The sequence below is a fragment of the Elephas maximus genome, chromosome 26 (genome assembly GCF_024166365.1).
Source record: "Elephas maximus indicus isolate mEleMax1 chromosome 26, mEleMax1 primary haplotype, whole genome shotgun sequence".
NCBI lineage: Eukaryota > Metazoa > Chordata > Mammalia > Proboscidea > Elephantidae > Elephas > Elephas maximus.
This window is the reverse complement of record NC_064844.1, coordinates 24,716,739-24,742,410: the sequence shown is the minus strand read 5'-3', so window position 1 is coordinate 24,742,410 and position 25,672 is coordinate 24,716,739. Positions and strand designations below refer to the sequence as shown.

General features: G+C 35.5%; 1 protein-coding gene across 3 annotated transcripts in view; it reads right to left on the bottom strand.

Annotated features, from left to right (window-relative positions):
- The window catches only part of SOS1 (SOS Ras/Rac guanine nucleotide exchange factor 1), a 157,016-nt gene that overhangs the window by 40,452 nt on the left and 90,892 nt on the right, over nt 1-25,672 (bottom strand). For all 3 annotated transcript variants that reach the window (XM_049870289.1, XM_049870290.1, XM_049870291.1), the window contains 4 exons: nt 13,631-13,758; nt 12,175-12,830; nt 2,573-2,654; nt 1,677-1,799 (listed from right to left, as the gene is read on the bottom strand). In XM_049870289.1, coding sequence (XP_049726246.1) covers nt 1,677-1,799; nt 2,573-2,654; nt 12,175-12,830; nt 13,631-13,758 — 989 coding nt within the window. The remainder of the gene's footprint in view (nt 1-1,676; nt 1,800-2,572; nt 2,655-12,174; nt 12,831-13,630; nt 13,759-25,672) is intronic.

Sequence of the window (25,672 nt, the reverse complement as noted above, 5' to 3'; positions counted from 1 at the left end):
GAAAACAACCTAATCAACCGTTGAATGGATAAGCAAACTGTGGTACATACACACAATGGAATACTATGCAACAATAAAAAAATAACGACGAATCCTGAAACATCTCACAACATGATGAATCTGGAAAACATTTTGCTGAGTGAAATAATTCAATCACTAAAGGACAAATACTGTATGAGACCACTATTACAAAAAGTCAAGAAAAATTTTAAACACAGAAAGAAACATTCTTTGATGGTTACCAGGGATGGGAGGGGAGGAAGGGAAAATCACTAACTAGAGAGTAGACATGTGGTAGTACTGGTGAAGAGAAGATCAATACAGTCTACGGGGGAAGTCAGCACATGACAAACGCAAAGGAAGACACTGAGAGGAACACAAGATCAAAGGGCAACTATGGCAATTACTGTAACATAGATAATCCTGCAACAACAGTATTAACAAACAATAATTTATGAACGGATATACAGGTAGATAGGTATGCTGAAGAGGTGTGGGAGGAAATAAGGGAGCACACCCACCTGCGGATATAGGCTAGGTTGTGGACATCTCTACATACGTATTTGTAGACAACAGAACACACAAGGGGTAAGGTCATGAGAACTTCTTATGCACAACCAAACACCTCTTGGGATGAAGATACTAGGCATGAAGGCTAAGGACCACAGACTTGGGGAACGTCTACATCAACTGGCATAACAATGCATAAAAACAATGTTCTGCATTCTACTTTGGTGAGTAGAGTCTAGGGTCTTAAAAGCTTGCAAGCAGCCACCTAAGATACAACTAGTGGTCTCTTCCCATCCAGAGTAAAGGAGAACGAAGAAAACCAAAGACTCTTAGTGCAATTAGTCCAAGAGACTTTTTGGACCACATGCACCACAGCCTACATGAGCCTGAGACCAGGAGAACTAGATGGTGCCCAGGTACCAGTACGGACAGTTCTGATCAGAATCACAATAGAGGGTCCAGGACAGAGCAGGAGAAAAATGTAGAACAAGAAATCAAATTCATTAAAAAAGACCAGACTTACTGGTCTGATAAGAGAATGGAGGAACCCCTGAGACTATGGTCCTATAACACCCCTCCGACTTGGAACTGCAGCCATTACCAGAAACCACCTTCCAGCCAAGAAACAAACAGGCCTATAAAATAAACAATAACACTCAGAAAGAATGTGCTCCATAAAACAAACAATTATATGAGACCAAAAGGGCAACATTTGTCCAAAAGTAAAAATGAGAAGGCAGAAGACCCCAGACGAAAGCAAACAGGGAACCCAGGGTGGAAATGGGGAGAGTGTTGACACAGTGTGGGGATTACAACCAATGCCATGAAACATTTTTGTGTAAAATTTGTTGAACGGAAAATTAATTTGCTTCTGTAAACTTTCACCTAAAACACACAAACAAAAAAATTTACAGCCTTGGAAACCCTATGGGGCAGTTATACTCTGTCCTATGAGGTCACTATGAGTCAGAATTGGCAAAGAGTGTGGGTAGTGGTTTTTTTTTTGGTTTTATGGGTACCATTAATTGCAATAATTGCTTTCATTTGTTTCACTTATTTTACTTGTTAACTTCCTCCTTGCTTTTATATGCTTTCTATACCTTATATACTTTAACTCTGAAACGAAAGTTCAATAAAGACTGTTAAATTATTTACTTAATGCTTACCGAAGTTGTACAGGCTGTATATATTCTTTTCTAAACCTTTTCAATTCTGCACTAAGGGGTTGATCTCCATTCTCTATAGCTATGCGATCAGCTTCTGTTGGCTCAGGCTCTGGAATTTCAAACCTAACATAAAACAGAACAAACTAATGAAAATACTGATTATATGAAATTATACAAATAAAAAACCACAAACCTTTTTACTGGTCAGACCTTATCAAGAGAAAAATGTAAAAAAATTACTAAGGATATTCACATCAGTGATAATAAGTGAGGCTTCTATAATGTAAAGGCAAATGATCTTATTTTAATTTTTTAAAATAAATTAATAATTGCCAATATAGATAAACTTAACTAGAGATACAGTAAAGATATATGAAAAATCTAAAAGTAAATGTAACTATAAAATTAAGGGACAGATGTTAATTTTTGGTTTATGGAATTACTCTAAATCAGCTAACATAATTTTGAGGGGTAATGTTTGAAAAGCTGACTGCCCTTCATTTAGGTGGATGAAACATTTTCCTCGATTACAGTATTTAATCACTGAAAGCTCCATTTTTCTCGGTATGTGGTATATTTGAAAACTTGTGTTCAGAATACCTAAATTATCAAAATTTGAATTTTGAGAGTCTAGATTAGTACATTTCTATATAGGTTGTTAACCTGATTAACTCTATAAATCCGAAATTTTATATACTGAGTTTCCATGTAAAAAGATTATCTATTTTTGTATTTAAATAATTTTAAGGTTAATATATTACAAAGTAAACAATCATCTAAGAGAGATTTTATTTATTAAAAAATGTTCATGAACTACAATTAATTCCAAGGAACATAAGATCTCAGCTCAATCTCTTTAAGAAAGCAAAGTATTTAAGCATTTTAAATTGACAGACCTTTCTATAATAAGACTCAGTAGTTCCTGAGGTTTGCAAAAGGATCTGTATGTTGTAAGAAATGTCCGAACAAAATTGGGATCTAAGAAGAAAAAGGAAAAATATCTTATTAAGTTTCTGATTCAGAATGATTAAGACTATTATTTACATTTCAAAAGTAATAAACTAGAAAAGTCCCAGAATGTTTTGACACATAACATGCTTTGGACTTTGTAATGCACTTCTATCTTCAGTGTTTCCTAAACTAGTGGCACGCACACACACACACACACACACAAGTAAAATTTTACATCAATTTATATCTTATCCTTTGACACTGACCAGCTGCCTCGATCTTAAACTCATCATCGGCCACAGAAATGGGACCTGAAAAACGGCAAAGGCAAAGCATGCAACCACGCTCCCCCTTGCTGCTGGGATCTACGAGCATCACCAGTTGGTTTATCGCTGATGAAGAGAAAGGCCGCAGTAATAATAACCCATTACTTTTCCTGACGCCCACACTAGTTTAATCTAGGATCAGTTATCTAAATTTCTTTAAATCATGTTAACAGAGCATATGACTAGAAATTGAATCTTATGAAGTAGTAAAGTTAAATACAGTTTCTAAATTATTTTATTTGTTAAAGGTTTTAATTAGAATCACTAAAAGGTGCTTACAAATACCTATAAGCTATTAAAACTATTAAATTGCTAGAATATGTTGGTTTGGTAATATTCATAACTTTTAATTCCTTTTATTTTAAGTAGTCACAAAGAGAGCTCAAACATAGAAGCAGGAGTCTGCAACCTCATCCATGAAAATTCACATCTCCATGAAGTAAACACGAGGCTGACTGGGTGTGAGCACCTGCCCAGCCTGGCCTACTCCCGTCTCTCCTCCACAGTGCTCTCCCACGCTGTGGGGAAGGACTGCTGCCATCTGCACGAGAGACCTGGCCTGTCATCATCTGCATAAAGGGAAAGGCATCTTTCCACAACGGAAAAAAAAAACCAAACCACTTGTTTTTATAACTTCAGCGTCATCAAAGTTCACATTTAGTTGTATGAGTCATTAAAAAAGTAGGAAGGGAGAGTTCATTCGCCTGGCTCTTTTATCGGGAGTACAATCTAATGACAAATTCATTGAGGGTAGTGACTCCCTTTATTTTTGTTAGGCTATACACTTTGCTCCTTTATACAAAGTATACCACTTTTTATTCGCACAGGGCTTAGCACGAATCAGAATTCGTGTGTGTGGAACATTTCAATTTAGGCTGATTCTATCTGATTAAGAACCACCCTAAATTTACCCTTAATTAAAATATTTATAATATATTACGTTTTCCCCCCCAAAAAAAAAAAAACTCATGGATTTATCATAAAACAGATATCTATTTCTAGTCTATGGGTATATGTGGTCATCAAGATAATAAATCGGTTTAAATATCAGACGACCTTGAATTTCAATTAAAATAAGTTAAAGAAAAATTCAAATAATAAAAATACATTGGTTGTAAACAGCCCCCTTCTCCTTGAGCTTTACGCCTTCTGAGGCTAGCGTGGGTTAGTAATAAAAGTAATTTAAATATATATAATCCTTTAATAATCCTCTCTGTTGGTATTTTATTGTCTTCAGTTACAGAGTTCCTCAAATGTTAAAGACTAATGTCTCAACCAGAAGAAAAGATTTTAAAACAGAAGCCTGTACAAGATTTTAAAAAAGAGACTTATACCGGTTTCATCACAATCCTCCCTTTCAAGAATCTTCTTCCTGTTCTGCAAATCTATTTGTAAGGTGAGGCTGCTCAAAACAGCATGTATTTAAGAAGCAAAAGCAGATTACTGTTGGACAGACAGTCTAAACCCTCAATACAGAGTGCTCCAAGTATCCCTGAGCTGTGTTCCAAATTTAGGGTGCCCCCCCCGCCCCACCACTACCACCACTTTTAAGAACAGTTTATCTCAGCTCTCAGGTCTAAAATCAACATCCACATCCATTTCTTCTCAAATGCCACCTAAGTCAGGCTACAAAATTGTAGGCTAGCAAAGATACCTGTAAGTTGAAAAACAGAATGAAAGCAAGTTCCAGATGAATTAGAGTATGTTTTAAGAAAACTGTTGCTACTTTTAAGGCAAACGATTTTAAAACTGACATTTAATCTTCTTGAACCAAAGCTTCTGGCCATTTCAGTATGTTAGTAGCTTATGACACTGCTGGGAAAGCCACAATGTGCCTCAGTACCCCATCAGTCAAATGGGGACACAGCAATTCCTGGTATCTGCTATGTAACAATCTCAAGCAGCTTTCACATACTTTATTTCATATGATTTCTGTGAGGTAAGTGGGGCAGGTGATACTATTCCCTTTGTATACATGGAAGAAGCAAGGCTAAGACTGTCACCTAGTATACCCACTCCTCATTTACTGAATTGGTTAGATTCCAAAGACCAGGTTGTTATGCAAAAATAGGCATTACGTGAAAATGGAGGATGACCATATCAGACCACAAAATGGAGGATGACTACATCATTACATAACTGCCAAATTAACATCATCACCAACTACCAGACCACTGAGAATCATGCCCAGCTAAGCTGACACATAACCTTAACCATCACAGCCAGCACTACTCTCACCTTGCACCTCAGTGTTCATTACTGCGCAAAATACTTGGACAGTAGATTTTTTACTGTTGTCGTAAATGCAAAATGTCAGATAATGAGACAGCTGATAAGTGAGGAGGTAGATGTATAGTGGCAGGGATGGACCCAGAACCTAGACTGTGTGACTCCTGATCTGGTGCTCTTTCTATATTATGTAAACTCCCTGGAGTAAAGTTCCCCTTAAGATTTCCACAGCTGTAAGATCTAAATATAAAGAATTACTCCATCAGTTATATAATTACTGTAGAACTCTACATAAATGATTAATTCAGAAAGTACCTGTAAACTGTTAATCTGGTTAAAAGCCCCTGAAAGTCACTGAAAAATTAACAGTATAACTGTGATTCTGTAACTCTTGATAAGCCTTCTTCCAGATTTGAGGAAGCAGCAGCTGTGCCTTCCTGTACACCGTATTCAGAGGAGGAGTTTCGGGAGCTGGCAGTGGAACAAACACTCCCACAACAACACTGGTGTACTAGATTCTAAAGCGGCTCAAGCTTAAGTTGTTTTTAGCTTGATTAGAAGTGAGTAAGAACAGTCTTGCCAAAAAGAAAAAAAAAAAAAAACTAGAAGCTAAAAATAAATTGAGACAATCTGGCAATAGTTTAAGTACTTTCAAGAAATATCTTTAAGGCTGTATATATTCCCTGGCTTGTATTAATTTAAATAGATTCTATTTTTAGTTTAAAACAGTATAAATTTCCTAATAAATGAAAAATGTATCAAAAGAGGACATAACATTTGTATTTGAAATTTTATATATCCAAAGATATATTCCAGTAGCTATTTTTAGTTCTAATGCAGTGATTTCCCTATTTCAGTGATTGTAACACAGACCTTGTCACACAAACCTGGAGACCTTTATCTTAGTGATGATGTAAAGGGCTAAGATAATTTGACATTAAAAACTACCCATCAACAAGGACAGGTTATAGAATTTGGTTAAGATAACCAAGGACTTAGATTAGGCAGTGATAAAAGCTAAGTTTTGCACTGCCTCTCTTGGCCGTGGAGCAGCAGTTATCTTCCAATATTAGAAAATGATGTTTCAGAAACATGTAGAATGCAAATACATAAAAATACTAAAGCCAGGCTGGGCTGGGTTGGAAACCTTAGCATGAACCAATATTCATGAAGAAAATGAAAAAAGCCGATAGTGGTGTTCTCCTCCTCTTCTGTACCACCTGCTTGTAGAGGTAATTCCATAAACCTCTTTCTCAGCCCTGCATATGACCTCCTAATGGAGTTCAGTATGAACAACAACAAAAACTTTCTCTGGGGTTCTTCTCTCATCACTGTAGGTAACATTACCCTTCCACTCGACTTGTCAAATCCCCGCACTAGGAGTTCACCATGTTCACTAGCTGCTCTGCTTCCCTCTTTCTATACAAACAGCTTTCCCATCAAGTCCCTGGCCTAGGCCCAGGTTATTACAAACATGAGTTACAGCTAATCATTTTCTGCTGGCCTTCTAGCTGTCTCTTTTCCCCTCTAAAACTGTTCTTTGCCTGATAATATTTTACTGTATAATTCTTCAAAATCTTGAGGACTCAGAATATAACCACATTAATGTTCAAAACACAGCATACTAGATTTGAGGTGATAAATTCAATCCTTTGTTCTTATATCCCTATTTTGAATAACCTTGACATTTATTTGGCAAAGTCAGTGAGATTTATGAAATAATATTTATCACATATTTATGTAAAGAGCAGTCCCCTCCCCCACCACCACACAGAAGCACTGTTAATCAGGATGTCTGTTCATGTGACAATTCTCCCTTTAATACAGCCATTTAAAAAGCTACAAGAAACAATAAGCTCCTCAACAAGGATTTATAAACAATCACTCTTGAATTCCTTAAAAAAGGAAACAGACGCTATGCTGACGCACAAACACTTTAAAAAAAAAATATCAGAGAGTTTAAAAATAGAACCACACTGCCCTATACATCAAAAATTGATGAAAAGATTTAAAAAGTTAAAAAATCCAAATGGAGCTTATATAGGACAGAAACTCAAAAGAAAGCTAGTCTAAGTTTTCGAGAATTTTCTGAGGATATAAAATGGCAGGAAATATTTTATGGAAAAATATCAACTGGCTTAAGTTTTTTCAATGCCATCTTCCATGAAAGAGAAGTTCACCACGCATGGGAAACACCTTTTTCCCACACTTCAATATGAAAAGCTTTTATTTTCCATACAATGTCAGTTCTGAATTACTATAGCTACCTCAAGTTTAGCTCGTATTGCTAAACTAGGCTACCAAACCACATAGTGCACTACCACCATTTCTCAATCTTGCTTTAGATCCCGGTAATTAATTTGTACTTCATTTCCTACAACTCTATCAAAAGTGAAATTTCTACTCTCTTTTCTTTGGGCACATTGCTTTGTGCTTTCTTATTCGAGGTAAGGAAATAGTCTCTTATTTCCTTGCCAAATTCAGAATTATCAATTCAACGAGATAATTTTTTCCCTCAGTATTTGGGACGGCTCTAAAGAGCTGATAGAGTTAACAAATGCTGTATGTCCACAAACACTGGATCTGAGACAAGCTATAAATTAATCTCTTAAGCAACAGGTAACCACTTTCTAATTCACCTAAAATAAAACATTTTCACCAGAAGGCTTTCCTTTACAGAGCAGCCTACGACAACATACTAATGGCTAGGTTTTATCACTAAATAAAATTATAACGACCAATAACGGACTACACTAAAATCTGTGCTTTAGAATTAGTTTGTCTACAGTCAGAACTTACCTATTTCAATATGAAAAAAAAAAAAACTATCCTGATAGACCTATATTGCCCAGAAATGAGCAATCTATTTATATTATTAGCAATTCAAACCAAGTAATTCCCTTTATTTTTATTATTCAACATATGTAATAGAAAATTGTATTATCATATTCTAACACTTAAAAAAAAATAACCTTGTAGGAGTCAGTATAACATGGTGGAAAGTATACAGTACTCTCTAAGGAATCAAGAAACCTACTTTCTAGGCCCAGTTCTGTCTGTAATTAACAAGTTATAACTGATTTCCGTCAAGTAATCTCGCCGAGCCTTAGGTTTTTGTCTACAGAATGAGGGCTTGGTCATCTCGTCTAGCACTAGAAATCTATAGCTCCATTTTGTAAATTATTACTAAAACACCTGAAGGATCAAGTTGGCTGAAGAAGCCACAGTGAAGTCTGAATTAAGTTACCTTAAACCGGTTCTGCTTTTTTATGACAATGTCTATAAACCTATAATAATCTAAATACTCTCTTACATCATTAGTTATTCAATTTTCTCATGCATTATATTCAATGTCTTATTATTATAAATCTATTCAAACAATATAAACGTATAAGTTAAATTTTAGCTTTTGTTTAAGTATAAGCCATAACCTATACTGTATGTTCTCCAATACAAATACCAACCAATCAACTAAAGGAACCAAAAATCCCCCTTTTCTTTGGGGAGGTTGAAGAAAGACAGGACAAGAAGATCAGACCAATGGTTCTTAAACCAAATAGTAACTGTTATCACTGTAATAACAACTCAAAGTCCATTTTAGCTGGAAGGGACCTTACTAATAGGTGCTTTTGTGTTTTACAAATTCACAGATGGTTTATTAAAAATATATTCTATATTGCCAGTAGTGAATTCAGTAACAAACCTTACAGAGTAACCCAAATATGCTAATAATTAACACTAATTTGGGTGTACTGTAAATCAAAACTAATGAAAGGTGCTTGTGGATTCCAGTTACGCCAGTAATGTATTTATTACGTATACTAAAATACTCAACTAAGCTTCAAAAGAAACCCAAAAAGGCCAAAAAGCACAGCCATAACACTCTTAAAACCAACACTGGCATTTTATTCCTCAAGAAATAAATGAAAGGAATTTTTAAAAACTTTTATTTACTTTTAAAAAAAGTAAAACAATCTTGTCAATTTAAATTTGAATACACTTAATGTTGGTAAGGCTCTAGAAATTTAAGTGTTTTATGTTAATTAGAAGTAAAACTATTCAAACTACTATTCAAAAGCTAAAAACTGATACAGGAAAGAGCAATTATCAGAGTAAACTAAAAACACCATGACAAAAGTACCTGGTCCACACTGCTGAAGAGGACTGCCAAAGTGACCCACAGAAATACCATCAGCTATGCTTGTTAACGTTAAGTTCGCCTTGAAAAGTCCTCATTCCAAAAATAAATAAAAAAGAAGGCATAGTTCCCCACAAAAGAAACATTTAATTGCAGTTCTGCAACTGTTTATTAGTAATCATAAATGTCCTAGTTCTGTGAAATACAGCAGTTCAAGGAAAACTTTTATCATTAGCAATCAAGATGAGTTTTACAAAGACAATTATTTTAAATCTTTTGGAATCTGAACATGTTTTCTAACACAAACACCACTGATTTATGATAAACATTCAGGAATCTTCTTCAGTGTTTACCACTTATATTGCTCCACAAGAAAAAAAAAAAAAAACCCACAAAACTTTTGTCTTACAAACATACATAAAAATCTAAAGACTAATTTTACTGCAAACAGTCTAAGAACCAAAAAGAAAGGTATTTGGAATAAAATGAACAGTTTAGAATGCTTATGCTGTAAAAAAAAAATTCTGTGAATTCTCTAAGACACTTAAAAATCAGGATAATATGGTGAGAAGAGCAATTTGAAATTTTATTACCTTAAAAGTATCTTAAGGAGAAGCAAAGGTAAGTATTTTGCACCCACAAACTTAGGTTAATCTAATAAAACGTTATTGCAGCTGTATTCTAGATCTTACAAAGTACACAGAGGGGCAATGAAGGTCAATTAAATGGGCAGGCCATACTAATTTACTGAAAGTTGTTCCCCTCAAAAACAGCTTTATGTTTTAAAAGATCACCAAATAATATGTTCTTTCTTCATATAAAATTCTAGGCCAACTTATTTAAATTTCCTTGCTTTGATTTATTTATTTTTTATTTCTGGGTCAGTAAAATGAATATACCACGGAAGTTGCTAGGTAAAAAAATCAATAGTAAAACTGGAATCCCAGACCAGTTCTCTCTCAGGATAACCAACACATCTAGACTAATGCCTTTTAGCACTAAGTGGTATGTGTTTACAGAACCCAAACTGCTTTTAAAATTAGCCTGTGGAAAACATTATTATTTTACTATGCCAAAGGGCAGGAAAAAAACTACCAATTAGATGCCAAATGAAAAGTAAATAATAATAAAAATAACTGGCTTAATTATCCCAAAGTCATGTGGAGAAAATGAAATAAATTGTATTTCCCAAGTGCTTTGAGATCACTAATAACAATAAAAAATACTATTTTAATTTTACTTCTTATAAGGTGGCCCTGATAGTTGCCAGACCATATTAAATAATTCTGACGGTACATTCACTAAATCAAACATCTAAAGATTACCAATGCTATTCATCTTTACCAAAGCGTGCTAATAATTAATTCAACTGGTGCCAGAATATTTTCCAGAGAGAACTGAGAATCCATTTATAGGACTTTATAAATTGAGAAAAAAAAAAAAAAATTTCCCCACAGACAACCACCTTCTAGAAACAGGGGGATATTTAAGTAAGAAGTATGAGATGGAGGTTAACTTTCATATCCAACTATTTAGGAATAGTACTTATTAGAGTTACATTTTATAGTTTTTATATGCCTTTGTGGAGTCCTGGTAAATCAGTGGTTAAGCGTTCGGCTGCTACCCAAGAGGTCGGCAGTCTGAACCTACCAGCTGCTCCCTGGAAACCTTATGGGGCAGTTCTACTCTGTACTATGAGTTGGAATCCACTCGACGACAGCAACAGGGTTTGGTGTTCTTTTTTATTTTATTATTATTATTATTTTTTGGTATAAGCCTCTGAAATATATTAAAAAAAATAAGTTTACATTTATATTTACAAAGGGCTTTCACATAGAGTATTTAACTTATGCTTTCCAACAACATTCTGATGTAGCCATTATTATGCTGATTTTTAGAAGAAAAACTTAGGTTCTGAGACACTGAGAGCTTCCATAAAGTGCGGATGCAAAGCCAAATTCAGCGCTCTTTCCACTAGACCACAATTCTACATATTTCACTATCAAACTTTCTACCACGGAGGGAAGCTGAAAGTTGAAAAACATCAGGTTATCATGTTACTTGATTAGAAAAAATAAAATTACTTAATAAAATTAATCACTATATTTGTTCCTTCTCGCACTTTGAACCACCTGTGGCAGTCCACTTCTGTGAAGATTTCAGCCTCGGAAACCCTATGGGGCAATTCTACTCTGTCCTATAGGGTCGCTGTAAGTCGGAACTGACTCCACGACAGTGGGTTTGGTATTTTGGGTAGAAATCCTCCTAGCTGGTTAGGACATGTTTTTCTCTCAAAATTGCCCCGATAAGATGAAATTGTTTTCTTAAATAAGGCAAAAAACATTAAAATTTAAATGGCTTCCAGATTGCTAAATTTAACAGGCTTTAGGAATAGAAACTAAGAATAAGCAATGTTGTGTTTATCTGTCCTACCAGCATGATGAATGCATATTAAAAGTTTTACTAATTTTACAATGCAAATGAACAGAAAGGAAAAAAGGTTAAAGGAGTAAAATGCTTTTTAAGTCCTAGTGATGATGAGGTAACACTACTTCTAGGCTTGTTTCTGCCACTTTCAAGCTTGGGGAACGTGGCCAAGTGACCTCACTTTCTCATCTATAATTCTTACTGTGAGGTTAAAAATAATGTATGTTAAATGTGGCAGGAAAGTATAAAGTTCCAATGAAATATAAAGTGGTATTTTTAGTTTAAGGAAAAGGAACTCTACGAGTCTGCTAATGCAGAGGTCTTTTGTTGTTAGTTTGTTTTCTATTTTAAGCACAATGACCTCTATGGCAAAGAAAATCAGTTTGAAAAGGGAAAACAAAAGTGATAGGCAATTCAGATTTCTTACCTGCGTACATATGGTATGTAAGCCTCTCTATAAGTTTAATGACAGTTCCAGCTTTGATAATTGGAATTCCAGCCTTGGGCTGCACGTTTTCTTCAAATATTATATTCTCTTCAGAGTCAGGCTCTGCAAATCTATAAACATCAGCACTAGGAAGCCTCATCTGCTCCTCCTTCTCTTCCTGTAGCATTGTCACATCGAGCATCCTTTCCAGGGTGCTCCGGTACTGTAAAGATATCAATGCTGCCATCCAGTTGTTTTTCTCTTCAGCTGACTTGGCAGAAAATATAACACTATTTTCATCTTTTAAAATTATTTCAAAAGCATGCTTGTACTCATTCGTGTCATCTTTGTCATTAATTTGTACCTTTCTCATAAAGAACTTTTCTTTCAGACGATATTCTGCATTGCTAGCCCCAGGAAGTCTTGGCTGCCCATGGTTTGATTTACAGCAAATCATTAAGCCATCAAAGAGAAATATGTGTCTCTCATGTTTGGCTCCTACACGTGTCAGAGTTCCTTCCATTATAAATTCATTGCAACACTGTCCAATGTCTTTTCCCTCCCAACCATCAATATTCTTCTGAATCTCGTTCATTTTCTTGATTGCTAGTTGTTTCCCCTTCATTTGTTGGCTGTAAAACCGACATGCAGACTCACTAGGATAAAGGAAAACATCATTAACACACAGATGACACAGAATCTAAAGTTCATGTAAATAAGGGAAGTGTAAAAAGAAAAAAGGGGGAGACATTTTTAAAAGTTATACTAATAAGGTGTCACTCATTCCCCAGATATGTTAGTGTCACAGAAGTACACAATTTTGGAATTAAAGCAATACCAGTGGAGAAATTTTTTTAGTGCTCTAAAAAAGAATGACTACTCACAAAATTCTACCTATAAATTCAGACACAGAATGATTATTTCTACCTTAGTTACTAAATATTTAGAATGGCAAATAGTAAAAAGTATCCCACATATAGTGAAAAAGTACTTTCAGAGATTTAAAAAAATTATCTAGAAGTGCTTAAATGGACTAAGACCCAAAGCTGAAAAACACGCAGCACATATTATAATTAGGAAACTGGAAGCAATAATATCTGAATTAATGCCTCGAGTTACACAATTTCTAAATAAAGGACACTACTAATTACTTTGACAGAACAATGACACTGACATAAACCTACCCAATACATTCTGTTCTCTCTCCTTTAGCTTACCAGTTGACTCTCAGAAGGTCCTGTCTGGGAGTATGCAGGGAAAATGCACAAATATGAAAGGTTTTTCAAACAATAACAAATTCACTTGGCTTTGATGTCACTTCCTCTGAAAGACTAAGCTTGTCACTAAAACTATTTTCTTCATTGTTTACTTGAAGAGAGAACTGGCAACCCTGAATTTATACCACGACACTCAGGGTAAAAAGCTGAAGGATTAAAAATAAAGTGAAAATAATCACCTCAGTCTTCGTTTTGCAAGACTTTTAGAACATATTTTTTCCATACCACTCTGAACATTAAGCAAAGCTGTTATCGCTTGTTTCAAACATTCTTTGTCTTCTTGATCTTCACTCTTTTCTTCTAACTGCTGCAAAGCCAAAATGACAAATCTGAACCAGCAGAACTAGTCTGGGCAAAATAATAATAATAAGCCCATTTTCTTTAAGGATAAAAATAACAGTGATTCAACTCTTTCTACCATAATAATATTTTTAAAGTGTCATAAAAATATTTTTTAAAAGTCTTCTTATTCTTTGTGTATTACTATCCATACTTTAACATGCAACCAAGTTTTCCCCACATTAAAAAAAAAAAGTAGAAGCAGCATTCAAAGATGGGTTGTACCTTGTATAAATGCCCTGCCATAGACAGGAATGTGCAATTTTTCAAATTGCATATTACTGAAAAGAAATGAGAGGCATAACTGTCTTTTTAACTATCGTAAGATTTAGCACAGCACTAGGCTTATAGCTGAGATTTTTTTAAAGTATGGAATTTGGTCTTAGGTTTCTGATCTCTATGTTATTGTTATAGGGCACTGGGATGATAAGGAAGATAATATAGAAGAGGATGCAATATAGTGGACAGGAACGTGAAGACACAAAACCTAGGATTAAGTTCTGACTTTACTTGTGTGTGCCCTTGCAGCAAGTTGTTTGACCTCTGAACCTAACTTTTCCCATCCGTCAAATGAGACATATAAAAAGTCTTCCCTGCCTACTTAATGGCGTTATTAAGAATCAAAGCAATTTGTAAATGATAATACACAATGTAAGTTTGTTTTCTTTGTAGTTCTACTACAGAATTAACGTTAGCATTATGAAGAACTCTGTCAGTATCTACATGTTAAGATTCTGAGAAACGCTAGGAATACACATACTTACCAACTCAAGCACATTTTCCTCCAGTGGCAAATATACTACTTTTCAGGATATTTATACTAAGCCTGTACTTAACAAGAACAGTTAAGTACATCAAGAATTACTAATTACCAATACAATAACGTGGCTGTAATTTAAGCAAACAATTAACTGAAGTATCAGTGATTATAAGTAATAATTCTGTAGTCTTCTAAACCTGTTTCTGGCTATCCAAGTTAATAAATAACATTTTTATTACTTTCCTGTAACTATTTAAGAACACCTACACTCTAGAGGGAAAGACTTGAGAAATAAGACTGTAAAATATTCACAGTGATTTATAAAGAAGTTTATTTTTCAATGTGCTTCGTTATTCATTAGAGCTTTAGGAATTTAAGGACTTTATGTTCTTGAAGGGTACCCTTAAAGATCGACAACACCTTCTTTCTGCTTTCACTGACAAAAATCATTTCTGCGTACACAGAAGTGTGTACTGATGACCTGTGGAAAACAATTTTCTCACTCAACACCTCAAACTATTTCCATAGAAATAATTTATTTAAAATACTTTGATGTTCAAATATTCTAGAAGTAATAAATACCATATTGTAATGTCTACTTAATGCTCAGCTTTTATTATCCAAATTCCTTATATTCACTATTGTGAATATATACTATTTTATCAATACATTTTTCTTGCCATACTTCTACTAGAGGCAAAATACGCATGTTTTTCGAAGAACATTCAGTCTCGATTTGTTAAAAGAAAAATCTATTCATGTTAACTCCCAACATAAAAAAAGACAGTTTCCAAAGGATAAGAGATTTTAAAACACACACATTAAAAAAAAAACAACAACCCAAAACTCAAATACCTTTTATTCAAAGTACTGCTCTTCACTGTGACCAGCTAGAATAAGGACAGCTAAATGACCAGGTGGTCATACAGAAAGATACTGGTTTATTACTTGACTGATATCACTGGTAGGCTGAAGGCTAGACTTGGGTAATTTCTCAAAGTACCTACCATTTCTCTCATTCTAAACTATTTACCTCTCTTACAGCAGAATTTTTGGAGACATACAAAATGTTACCAGCTACCTTATCAAATTTAGGCTTCAAACTGTAAACAGTAAGGGAAAAATTCTAAATGGTACAACAAAAGCACCACTGAAAAGTGGAATTCCGTTATTTCAGAATTTAATCACTCAAAAGTCAAGTCCAGAGATATACATTCATGTCAATAAAATCCATGGAAATTTTTTAGTCTTGAAGGGTTGACCCTAAGAGATAGCAGAACATTACTGAGTCCTTGATATTTTGCCCTTTGACATTTTTAAAATTATTAATTCAGGCAAACATACCTAAAGATATAAAAAAACATACAATCTGCCCATAAAACAAAGAAGAATATGCGTAGCTCAAGTAGCTCAGCCACGTACAGGAGACTAACTGGGCACACCAGCTCACGGGCAATGACAAGAAGGCAGGAGGGGACAGGAAAGCTGGACAAACGGAAATGAGAAACCCAAGGTCGAGAAGGGGAGAGTGTTGACATGTCATGGGGTTGGCAACCAATGTCACAAAACAATATGTGTATTAATTGTTTAACAACAAACTAATTTGCTCTGTAAACCTTCACCTAAAGTACAATAAAAAAATACACACAATTTAACACATGTAAAACAAAGTATAAAATAACAAATCCATTTAGATATGCATTTGATTTTCTATTCTAAAAATGTTTTAAGTTTCTGAATCATTTATGTACCATTTAACTATAGCATTACAAATACAGAATATACTGGCATCTCAAAAAATACTATTTTAAAACCACAAACCCCAATAATATTTCAAAATCTGTATTTCTTTTCTGATTAAATAATTTCAAAATGTCATTTTTACCTTCATAGCATTAGGCAAACATCTAAAATAAATTTCAATGTAATAAATGACCTTTCCTAAAAGCATTTGTTTATGAAAATCCTTTCTCCTCTTTACTTCTTTTACCTAACATAGCTGATTTAAACTGGGCACTGGTGTAGAATACTTCAGGCTAACTACCATCAACCCCAAACCAAAACAAATCCGTTGCCATCTAGTCAATTTTGACTCATAGTGATCCTACAGGGCAGAGTGGAACTGCCCCATAGAGTTTCTAAGGAGTGCTTGGTGGATTTGAACTGCCGACCTTTTGGTTAGCAGCTATAGCAACGAACCACTACACTACCAGAAAAGAGTGGCTTAATGCTGCTGCAGAAACAAAGCAGGGGCAATCAGTATGTAAATGAGACTCCAGAAAGAAGCACCCTCTTGTTCCCAAAGCAATATTCAACATCATGCTTTTCATGGGTGCCTATTTAATAACATTTGCGGAAGCAACACTTTAATTTTACAGATGCCATTCATTTAAATAGTTTTAAAATTACCAAATCCTGAGATTATACTGTTATATTTCTGATTGTATTTAAATTTATCTGGGGAATTATATTCTAAGCACAATAAAAACTCAAGCGCTTATAGCGATGATAAAATTTATCTTTTCACAAGAAAGGTACTTTGACCAGTGATTAGATTTTTGGTCCCTAAATAGAAGGGACAGCGCTCAGTGTGGTGTATTGCATGTCTAAAGGAAACTGGGAGATAAACAGGACTAAATGTGAGGAACTGGGAAAGGAAAAGGATATTCAGGAGCCAAATAAAGTGTTGTACCTAATGTACTTTATAATGAGTTTAATTCATTCACAAACATATAATTGCTTCCCTTTGTTAAAAAAAAAAAAAAAATTCATGTTTTATTTCCAGAAATTAATTTTCTCCAGTGTGTGATTATATGAAATGAATATTTATTTTATGGCAGTGGCAGGCAGGACCAGAACTCAGGATTCCTGACTCTCACTCAGTCCAGTGACCTTTTCACTGATATTACCCAACTAACTGGCTTTGAAAGCCTATTTAAAAAATATTCACTAAGTAAAATCTATTCCATTCAAACAGGTAAATTGCAAGGTACAAGGATGACAAAATATATAATCAAGAAATATACATTATAATTGTCTAAGACTCAGGGTATAAAATTAAAGATCTGTATGTGTCTTAAATGTTATGTACATATAAAGATTTTATCATAAAAATGTGAGAACACAAAGATGAGGATCACGTTTTGATTTTGGAATGGCTACTTGTATCTTCTGTTTGATGAGACAACTAGAGCAGATAGGAGCCCTGATGTTGCAGTGGTTGAGAGCTTGGCTGCTAACCAAAAGGTCGGCAGTTTGAATCCACCAGCCGCTCTTTGGAAACCCTATGGGGCAGTTCTACTCTGTCCTACAGGGTCCCTGTGAGTGACTATAAGTAGGAATCAACTCGATAGCAAAGGGTTTGGAAAATGGGTTTTAGAGCAGATTACAACATGGCAAGATACCTGGTCAAGGAGTAAACTGGATTTACTGGCCCTCTTGGCAAATGTATGGAATATTAGCCAAATTCTTCCAGAACTAATTAACCAACTGTTAACAAAAGCCTTCTACTGCTGACTCTGTCGTCACTCAAACATTCCATTAAATGGGGAGCAGAAGAAAGGCAAAGATATTCAAATAAATTACTATTCTTTGATGGCAGCAGCACACCTAAAAGTTAAGGGGGAAGAGGATAAAACTCCTAAATGAGATTTAGAGATTGCGGCAGTCCCCCCTTATCTGCAGGGGATACTTTCCGAGACCCCCAGTGGATGTCTGAAACCACAAATAATACTGAGCCCTATCTATACTATGTTTTTTCCTACACATAAATACATATGATAAAGTTTAATTAGTAAATTAGGCACAGTAAATAATAAAATAGAACAACTGTGATAATATACTGTCAAAAACGTTCACTTTTTCACCTAAAGGGAAGTACTTCATGGCTTCTCTTTGGCATATTGAAATTGCCAGCATCACTACTCTTTCATTTTAGGCCCATTATTAAGTAAAATAAGGGTACTTGAACACTGCAATACAGCGACAGTCGATCTGATAATGGAGACGGCTACCAAGTGACTAACGGACAGGTAGCATACACTGCATGCAAACACTGAGCCAAAGGGACGATTCACTGGTTCCAGGCAGGTAGGAGCAGGACAGACATTTCTTCACACGAGACTAGTCTCATATACTTTGGGCATGTTATCAGAAGGGACTAGGCCCTGGAGAAGGATATAATGCTTGGTAAAGGAGCCTGTCATGCGAAAGCTGAACAATGAATAAGGAAGGCCAAAGAAGGACTGATGCCTTTGAATTGTGATGTTGACGAAGAATGTTGATTATACCATGGACTGCCAAAAGAACAAATAAATCTGTCTTGGAAGAAGTGCAACCAGAATATTCCTTGGGAGCAAGGATGGCGAGACTACATCTTACATACTTTGGAAGCCCCTGGAGAAGGACTTTATGCTTGGTAAAGTATAGGGTCAGCGGAAAAGAAGAACAGCCTCAACAAGATGGATTGACATACTAGCTCCAACAATGCGCTCAAGCATAACAATTGTGAGGACGGCACAGGACTGGACAATGTTTAGTTCTGTTGTACACAGAGTCGCTATGAGTTGGAACTGACTCCATGGCACCTAACAACAACAACTCATTTATTGTTTTCAGACCACAGTTGACAGAAGGTAACTGAAACCGTGGAAAGCGAAACCACGAATAAGGGGGCCTACTGTATTTGCAGTCTTGTGTTGTTCTTGCCTTGTGCTGTCGAGTCAATTCCAACTCATAGCGACCATATAGGACAGAACACAACTGCCCTGTTATGTTTCCTAGGGTGTAATCTTTTCAAGAACAGATTCCCAGATCTTTTTCCTGAGGGCATGTTCGAACCACTGACCTTCTGGTTAGCAGCTAAGTGCTTAACCACTGTACCACCCAGGGGCTCCTCCAATTATTACTCATACTACTTATTAATAGGAAACCCTGGTGGCGTAGTGGTTAAGTGCTACAGCTGCTAACCAAAGGGTCGGCAGTTCCAATCTGCCAGACGCTCCTTGGAAACTCCACAGGGAAGTACTACTCTGTCCTATAGGGTCGCTGTGAGTCGGAATCGACTCGATGGCACTGGGTTTGGTTTTGGTACTTATCAATAAGTCAGGAAGAAATTTCATAACCAACTCTCCTGCTTTTCCCCAAAAGCTACTGAGTTAAAGTGATTTTCACATATGCATGTATTTCTCTTGTAATATACAAATTTTCAATCAGCAAATGAAAATACTAATGATATTAACAAACTGACTTTTTTTTTATTACTTAACCAGCCTAGATCCTTATTTACCCCAAGACAAGCAAGCAGGTGGCCATTACCAAAGTTGTATATATTACCCAGCATAAGCAGCCTATTTTGATCCTAACTGTAAATAAAATGATCTTTATTATCAATGGTAGAACGTACAAAAATGGCATCTTAAGATATAATTGCTGAAGAACACCACAGACACAAGGAAAATATGAGCACAAGTGACAGAAAGGGTCACATAAACCAGAGGCTCCATCGGTCTGAGACCAGAAGACCTAGATGGTGCCCAGGTACCACCAATGACTGCCCTAACAGGGAACACAACACTGAGACCCTGATGGAGCAGGAGAAAAGTAGGGTACAGAACCCAAATTCTGGTAAAAAGACCAGGCTTAATGGTCTAAGACTGGAGGGACCCCAGAAGACATGACCCCTGGACTCTCTGTTAGCCCAAAACTAAAACCATTCCTGAAGCCAACTCTTCAGACAAAGATTAGACTAGACTGTAAGACATAATATGATACTGGTAAGGAGTGTGCTTCTTATTCTTAGCTCAAGTAGATATATGAGACTAAGTGGGCTGCTCCTGTCTGGAGGCGACACGGGAGGGCAGAAGGGGACAGGAGCTGGTTGAATGGACATGGGAAATACAGGGTGGAGAGGAGGAGTGTGCTGTCACATTGTAGGGACAGCAACTAGGGTCACATAGCAATGTCTGTGTAAGTTTTTGTATGAGAAACTGACTTGAACTGTAAATTTTCACTTAAAGCACAATAAAAAAAAAGATATAAATTGTAACATGAATTATAATTCACTATTAGGAAATAAACCACAAATTCTCAAAGCTTTTTGAGGAGGGTCATAAATTTTATTGAAATAACTGAGTGATCTTTTGCATGTTTTTAGAAACAGTATCAACAGTAACTGAATGAAAAAAAAAAAAAAACTCAATAGGGCATATCTATAGGAGAAGCCAGTCAAATGTCAACCAAAATTTATTTAACAAATATTTAATTAACAATCTATTATTTGTATGCACTGAAAATACAATGGTGAGCAAACCAAACCCAATCTCTGCTGTTGTAGAGCTTAAGAGTCTGTAAGACAAATAAATAATCAATGACACAGTGGCTAAGTGCTATGATAGGGAAAATACAGGGTACTCTGGAAATGCACAGCAAGAGCCACTAACCTAATAAAGGGAGAGGGAGTGGCACGGAAGGCTTCCAGAAGGATAAGAATGAGTGAGGCAGGTGAAACAGGGGTACAAGAGGATTCTCGGCAGAGTGAACAGCATGTGTGAAGATTGAGAGACTTTTAGGACCAGGACGGAAAGGAACTGGCTGAAGGGCAGATCCTAGTGGGTAGGGTGAGAGTAGGTACGATTAGGAGGAGGGGGGAAGGAGGTGATAAGTCAAAATGCTGGAGAGGTAGGCAAAGGCCAGGTCGTGACTGGTCTTGTAAGCCTTATTATCAATTTGGATGTTAACATGGGACAATGGGAACCCAGTTAAGGGTTTTAAGCTGGTGTCTAGCATGATCAAATTTCCATTTTAGAAAGATGGCTTCAGTTACACTGTCAAGAGCAGAGGGTGAAAGGGAATGGGAAAAGCAAGACTAAAGGGAGATTCTGGGGATGATCCATGAGACAGTCGTGGTCTTCACAGGTATTGAGAGGAAAAGAAGATGAACTCAAAAGATATTTAGGCTACAGAATCAAAAGAACTTGATAAATGAGTGGACATGGTGTGGAGAGCGAGAGTTATGAGTTGAGGACTCAGGTTTCCATACTAAGCAACCAGATGGATGCTGAGACCATACTCACTGAGAGAATGTGCACAGAAAGTAGTTTTGCTGGGAAAGACATTGAGTTCAGTTTTAAAGAAACTGAATTTGAGTTGCTGACACAATAACCAAGCAGAGCTGTTCAACAGATAGTTGGATATATGTCTTAATTTCTCTTGTTTTCCTTTCTGTACCCTTCTCTCCCTTTAACTGTAAGGAAACCAGCATAAGTTCTTGATTTTCTTCATGCTGCTAAAATCAACCTTTGGTATGATAGGTTCTTTACCTGATAGATAGCAAGGAACCACTGCTTTTTCTAGATCAATTTCATGAGTTAATGGCAGGGGACAAAGTGGGGAGGGGAGAAGAAAGCTTGGTAGATAAAGTGTAAAAATATATATATATATGTTCACTTTAACAGAGGACATTATTGCACAACTTTTTTACATGTACAATTCAGCTATATTGTATTCATCATACTGTGCAACCATCACTACTCAGTTTCCAAATTTTTCCATTACTTTTAACAGAAACTCAGTACTTTCTAAGCAATGACTCCCTAAAGCAGTTTAAAAATAATAAAAATTTAGCATTTTTAGCAGACACGAAAGATATACTCTTAAGCTTTCTGTACACCTATCAGAATAGAATATCTTTATTCTTCATTCTTAAAACGGACTTAAATAATTTTAGTAGCCAAATGGAAGGTAAGTTCAATTTTCAGTCTGAAATGTGCAGTAACCAAAAAATTGAGACAAGATTTTACAGTTTTTAGAAAGGTAAATGGTAACATTTAAAAATTCATGCTTCATCTATTGAGAATTCAAGTATTAATTTTTAAAGTGCATTCAACCAAGAGAAGGAAAGACACACAAAAAATTTACTGTTGACTCGATCAGTTTAAAGTTTATCATTAGACACTTTATTTGGGGTTTATTATACTAATTAGAATGGGTACTTAAAAATTTTTTTTAAATTCGTGAAATATTTAAGAGTGGAGGGAACACAACAAATACTCGTACACTTCATATTCAACAGTATTAATATTTTGCTAAATTTTCCTTATCTATTCCCCTTTTTTTCCTTCTCTGTTGCTCAGACAAGTGGAAAACAATGAAAATTAATATAATCATTTTAATATGTATTATAGGAATTTAAACTATGAAAAGGTTTTTCAACAAGTCTGATAAAAAATATTATAGACGGATGATGATAAAAATATTATTGACTATTACCTATTAATAAAATAATTGCCAAGTTAAACATCAGAATTTTGGAAATTCTGAAAATTCTTTAATGTAGGGAGAGGCACTTAATGAAAGAAAAGATCTTAAAAAAAAAAAAAAGAAACTGCAACAAAATTGAAAAACTAAAATGCTGGTGAATTATATGTCAATAAGCTCCTGAACTGCCAGAAAAACGAAAAATCTGTCTTGGAAGAAGTACAGCCAGATACGCTTTAGAAATGAGAATGGTGACACACTGAGATACCATTTTACTCTCACTAGGATTAAACGACAACAGAAAATAACAAATGTTGGCAAGGGTGTGTGGAATTTGGAACCTTTATCCATTGCTGGTAGGAATGTAAAACGGTATAGCTGTTGTAGAAAACTGTGGCGGTTCCTCAAAAAACTAAAAATAGAACTACCATATGACCCAGCAATTCCACTCCTAGGTATATTCCCAAAAGACTTGAAAGCAGACACTCAAATAAATACTTGTACACCAAGGTTCACTGCAGCGCTATCTGCAATTGCCAAAAGGTAGAAACAACCCAAATGCCCGTCAACAGATGAACGGATAAACAAAATGTGGTACATACGTACAATGGAATACTACTCAGCCAGTAGAAGAGATAAAGTTTTAATACATACAGTATGTATGGAGCTGGAAGACATAATGCTGAGTGAAATAAGTCAATCACAAAGGGACAAATATTATATGACCTCACTTATATAAAAGGATAAGGAAAGGCAAATGCATAGAGAACAAAGTTTATTAGTAGTTAACAGGGGTGAGAGGAAGGAAGTGATGCGGGGGTAATGGTAGTCCAACACAGATTTAACTGGAGTCCCAGGAGGAAAGGAAAGAGAAAAATGGCAGAAAGTACAAGAATAATATAAAAGCAAGTTATGCCTGAAAGACAGAAAGGACTCTGAAACTTTAAATAGGAAATAACCCTAAACTTTATAGATCTTATAGATCTTATTTATGAAAATAAAACACCTATTACAGCTTTCTATTCTTACCTTAGAGAAAATTACTAACTATAAATGTGTCTCAGCAGAGTTTAGTTGATTTAAAATTAAAATTTGGAGTAATACAATAGTCAGCTATTTATTTATGACTCCTACCGTACATTATCATTTAACTTTAGACATACAGCATCTATGGTCAGTGGTTTGCTATACCATTTTTGCTCACTGCTTTAAGCTCATGGTTTCTGGATAAGAATTTCTAAATTTAGAAAGCTGGTTTAGGGAAATGGAAGCTAGACAAAACCTCTACTGGGCTTATTATCTTTATGATACTCAGAGAGAACTTACGTTTCCTAAATCTCCTCTTTTGCTTTCATTGCTGGTATTAAAACATCAGTTATTATAAACTTTCTAGTTCATGGGTAATATAAAAAATGGTCTGATACATACAGTAATTAAAATAAACCAGATACAGACTATGAAAGAAAGGTAGATTTTAAAAAGTTATATAGAGCATTACATGCTTTACACTGTTTCGTATCCAAATTGTGAAAAAGCAGCAAACCAAAACTATTAACAACTGCATACAAGACAGCTGTCGTAGGAGACTACAAAGCATATTTCTTTAAAAAGAGTTTTTGCATACTATATGAAGGCTCTTTTAATAAACTGCCCTTTATCAGTGTTTAAAGTCTGCTGTTGTTGGGTGCCTTAGAGTTGATTCCAACTCATAGGGACCCCATGTGACAGAGTATAACTGCCCCATAGGGTTTTCTTGGCTGTAATCTTTACAGATGAGCCCTGGTGGTGCAGTGGTTAAGCACTCGGCTGCTAACCAAAAGGTCGGCAGTTCAACTCACCAGCTGCTCCATGGAAGAAAGATGTGGCAATCTGCTTTGGTAAAGATTTACAGCCTTGGAAATCCTATGGGACAGTTCTACTCTGTCCTATAGGGTTCCTATGTGTCGAAATTGACTTGAAGGCAGTATGGTTTTTTAAATAATAACTGAGCCACAAGAAATACTTCTAAATTTGTTGAATAAAGCAAATTAAGCTTCCCATAGAAAACAGTATTACTGGAGCAATGTGGTTTTCAAAAAGGCACAAAATGAGTTTTTTTACTTCATAAAAATGAACTTTAATTTGAAAAAGTTAATCAAAGCGTCCAAAGATTTGACTACTAACTTTAACTTGCTGAAATGATATTTTTTTCAGTTTCAGTAGCATTAAAATCTTACATTATTAAAAACTAAACTTTTCCTCATTTTCTGCATTTATGAAGCTTAAGGCACTCTACTTAAGTTTCTAAAATAAATGTAATTATATAAAATTTACAGCTAAATTTATTTTTAAAATAAAGAAGACATTTACAGAAATTCTAAGAAAAACTTTTACCACCTCTCTGTCAGTCTGTCTGTGGTAGGTTGCATGTTGTTATCACGCTGGAAGCTGTGCCACTAGTATTTCAAATAGAAGGTCACCCATGGTGGACAGGTTTCGGTGGAGCTTCCAGACAGAGACAACTAGAAAGGCCCAGTGATCTACTTCCACAACTTGGCCGATGAAAATTTTATGCCTAGTTCATGGCATAGTGCTTGGGGTCTTAAAAGCTTGCAAGCAGCCAGCCAAGGTACAACAATAGATCTCTATTCACCTGAGAGGAAGAAGGAGAGTTGGGAACAGGAGGAGGATAGGGAATACATGGCTAAATGCCTCTGTGAACAACTGCCTCCTTTGCTATGAGACCAGAACTGGGTGGCACCTAGCTGCCATCAGCTGAACGTTTTGATCAAAGATTCTATAGAATTCTGATCAAAAGGGGAGAAATGGAGAACAGAATTTCTAATTCCCATAGAATCCAGATTTTCTGGGACCATGGAAGCTGGAT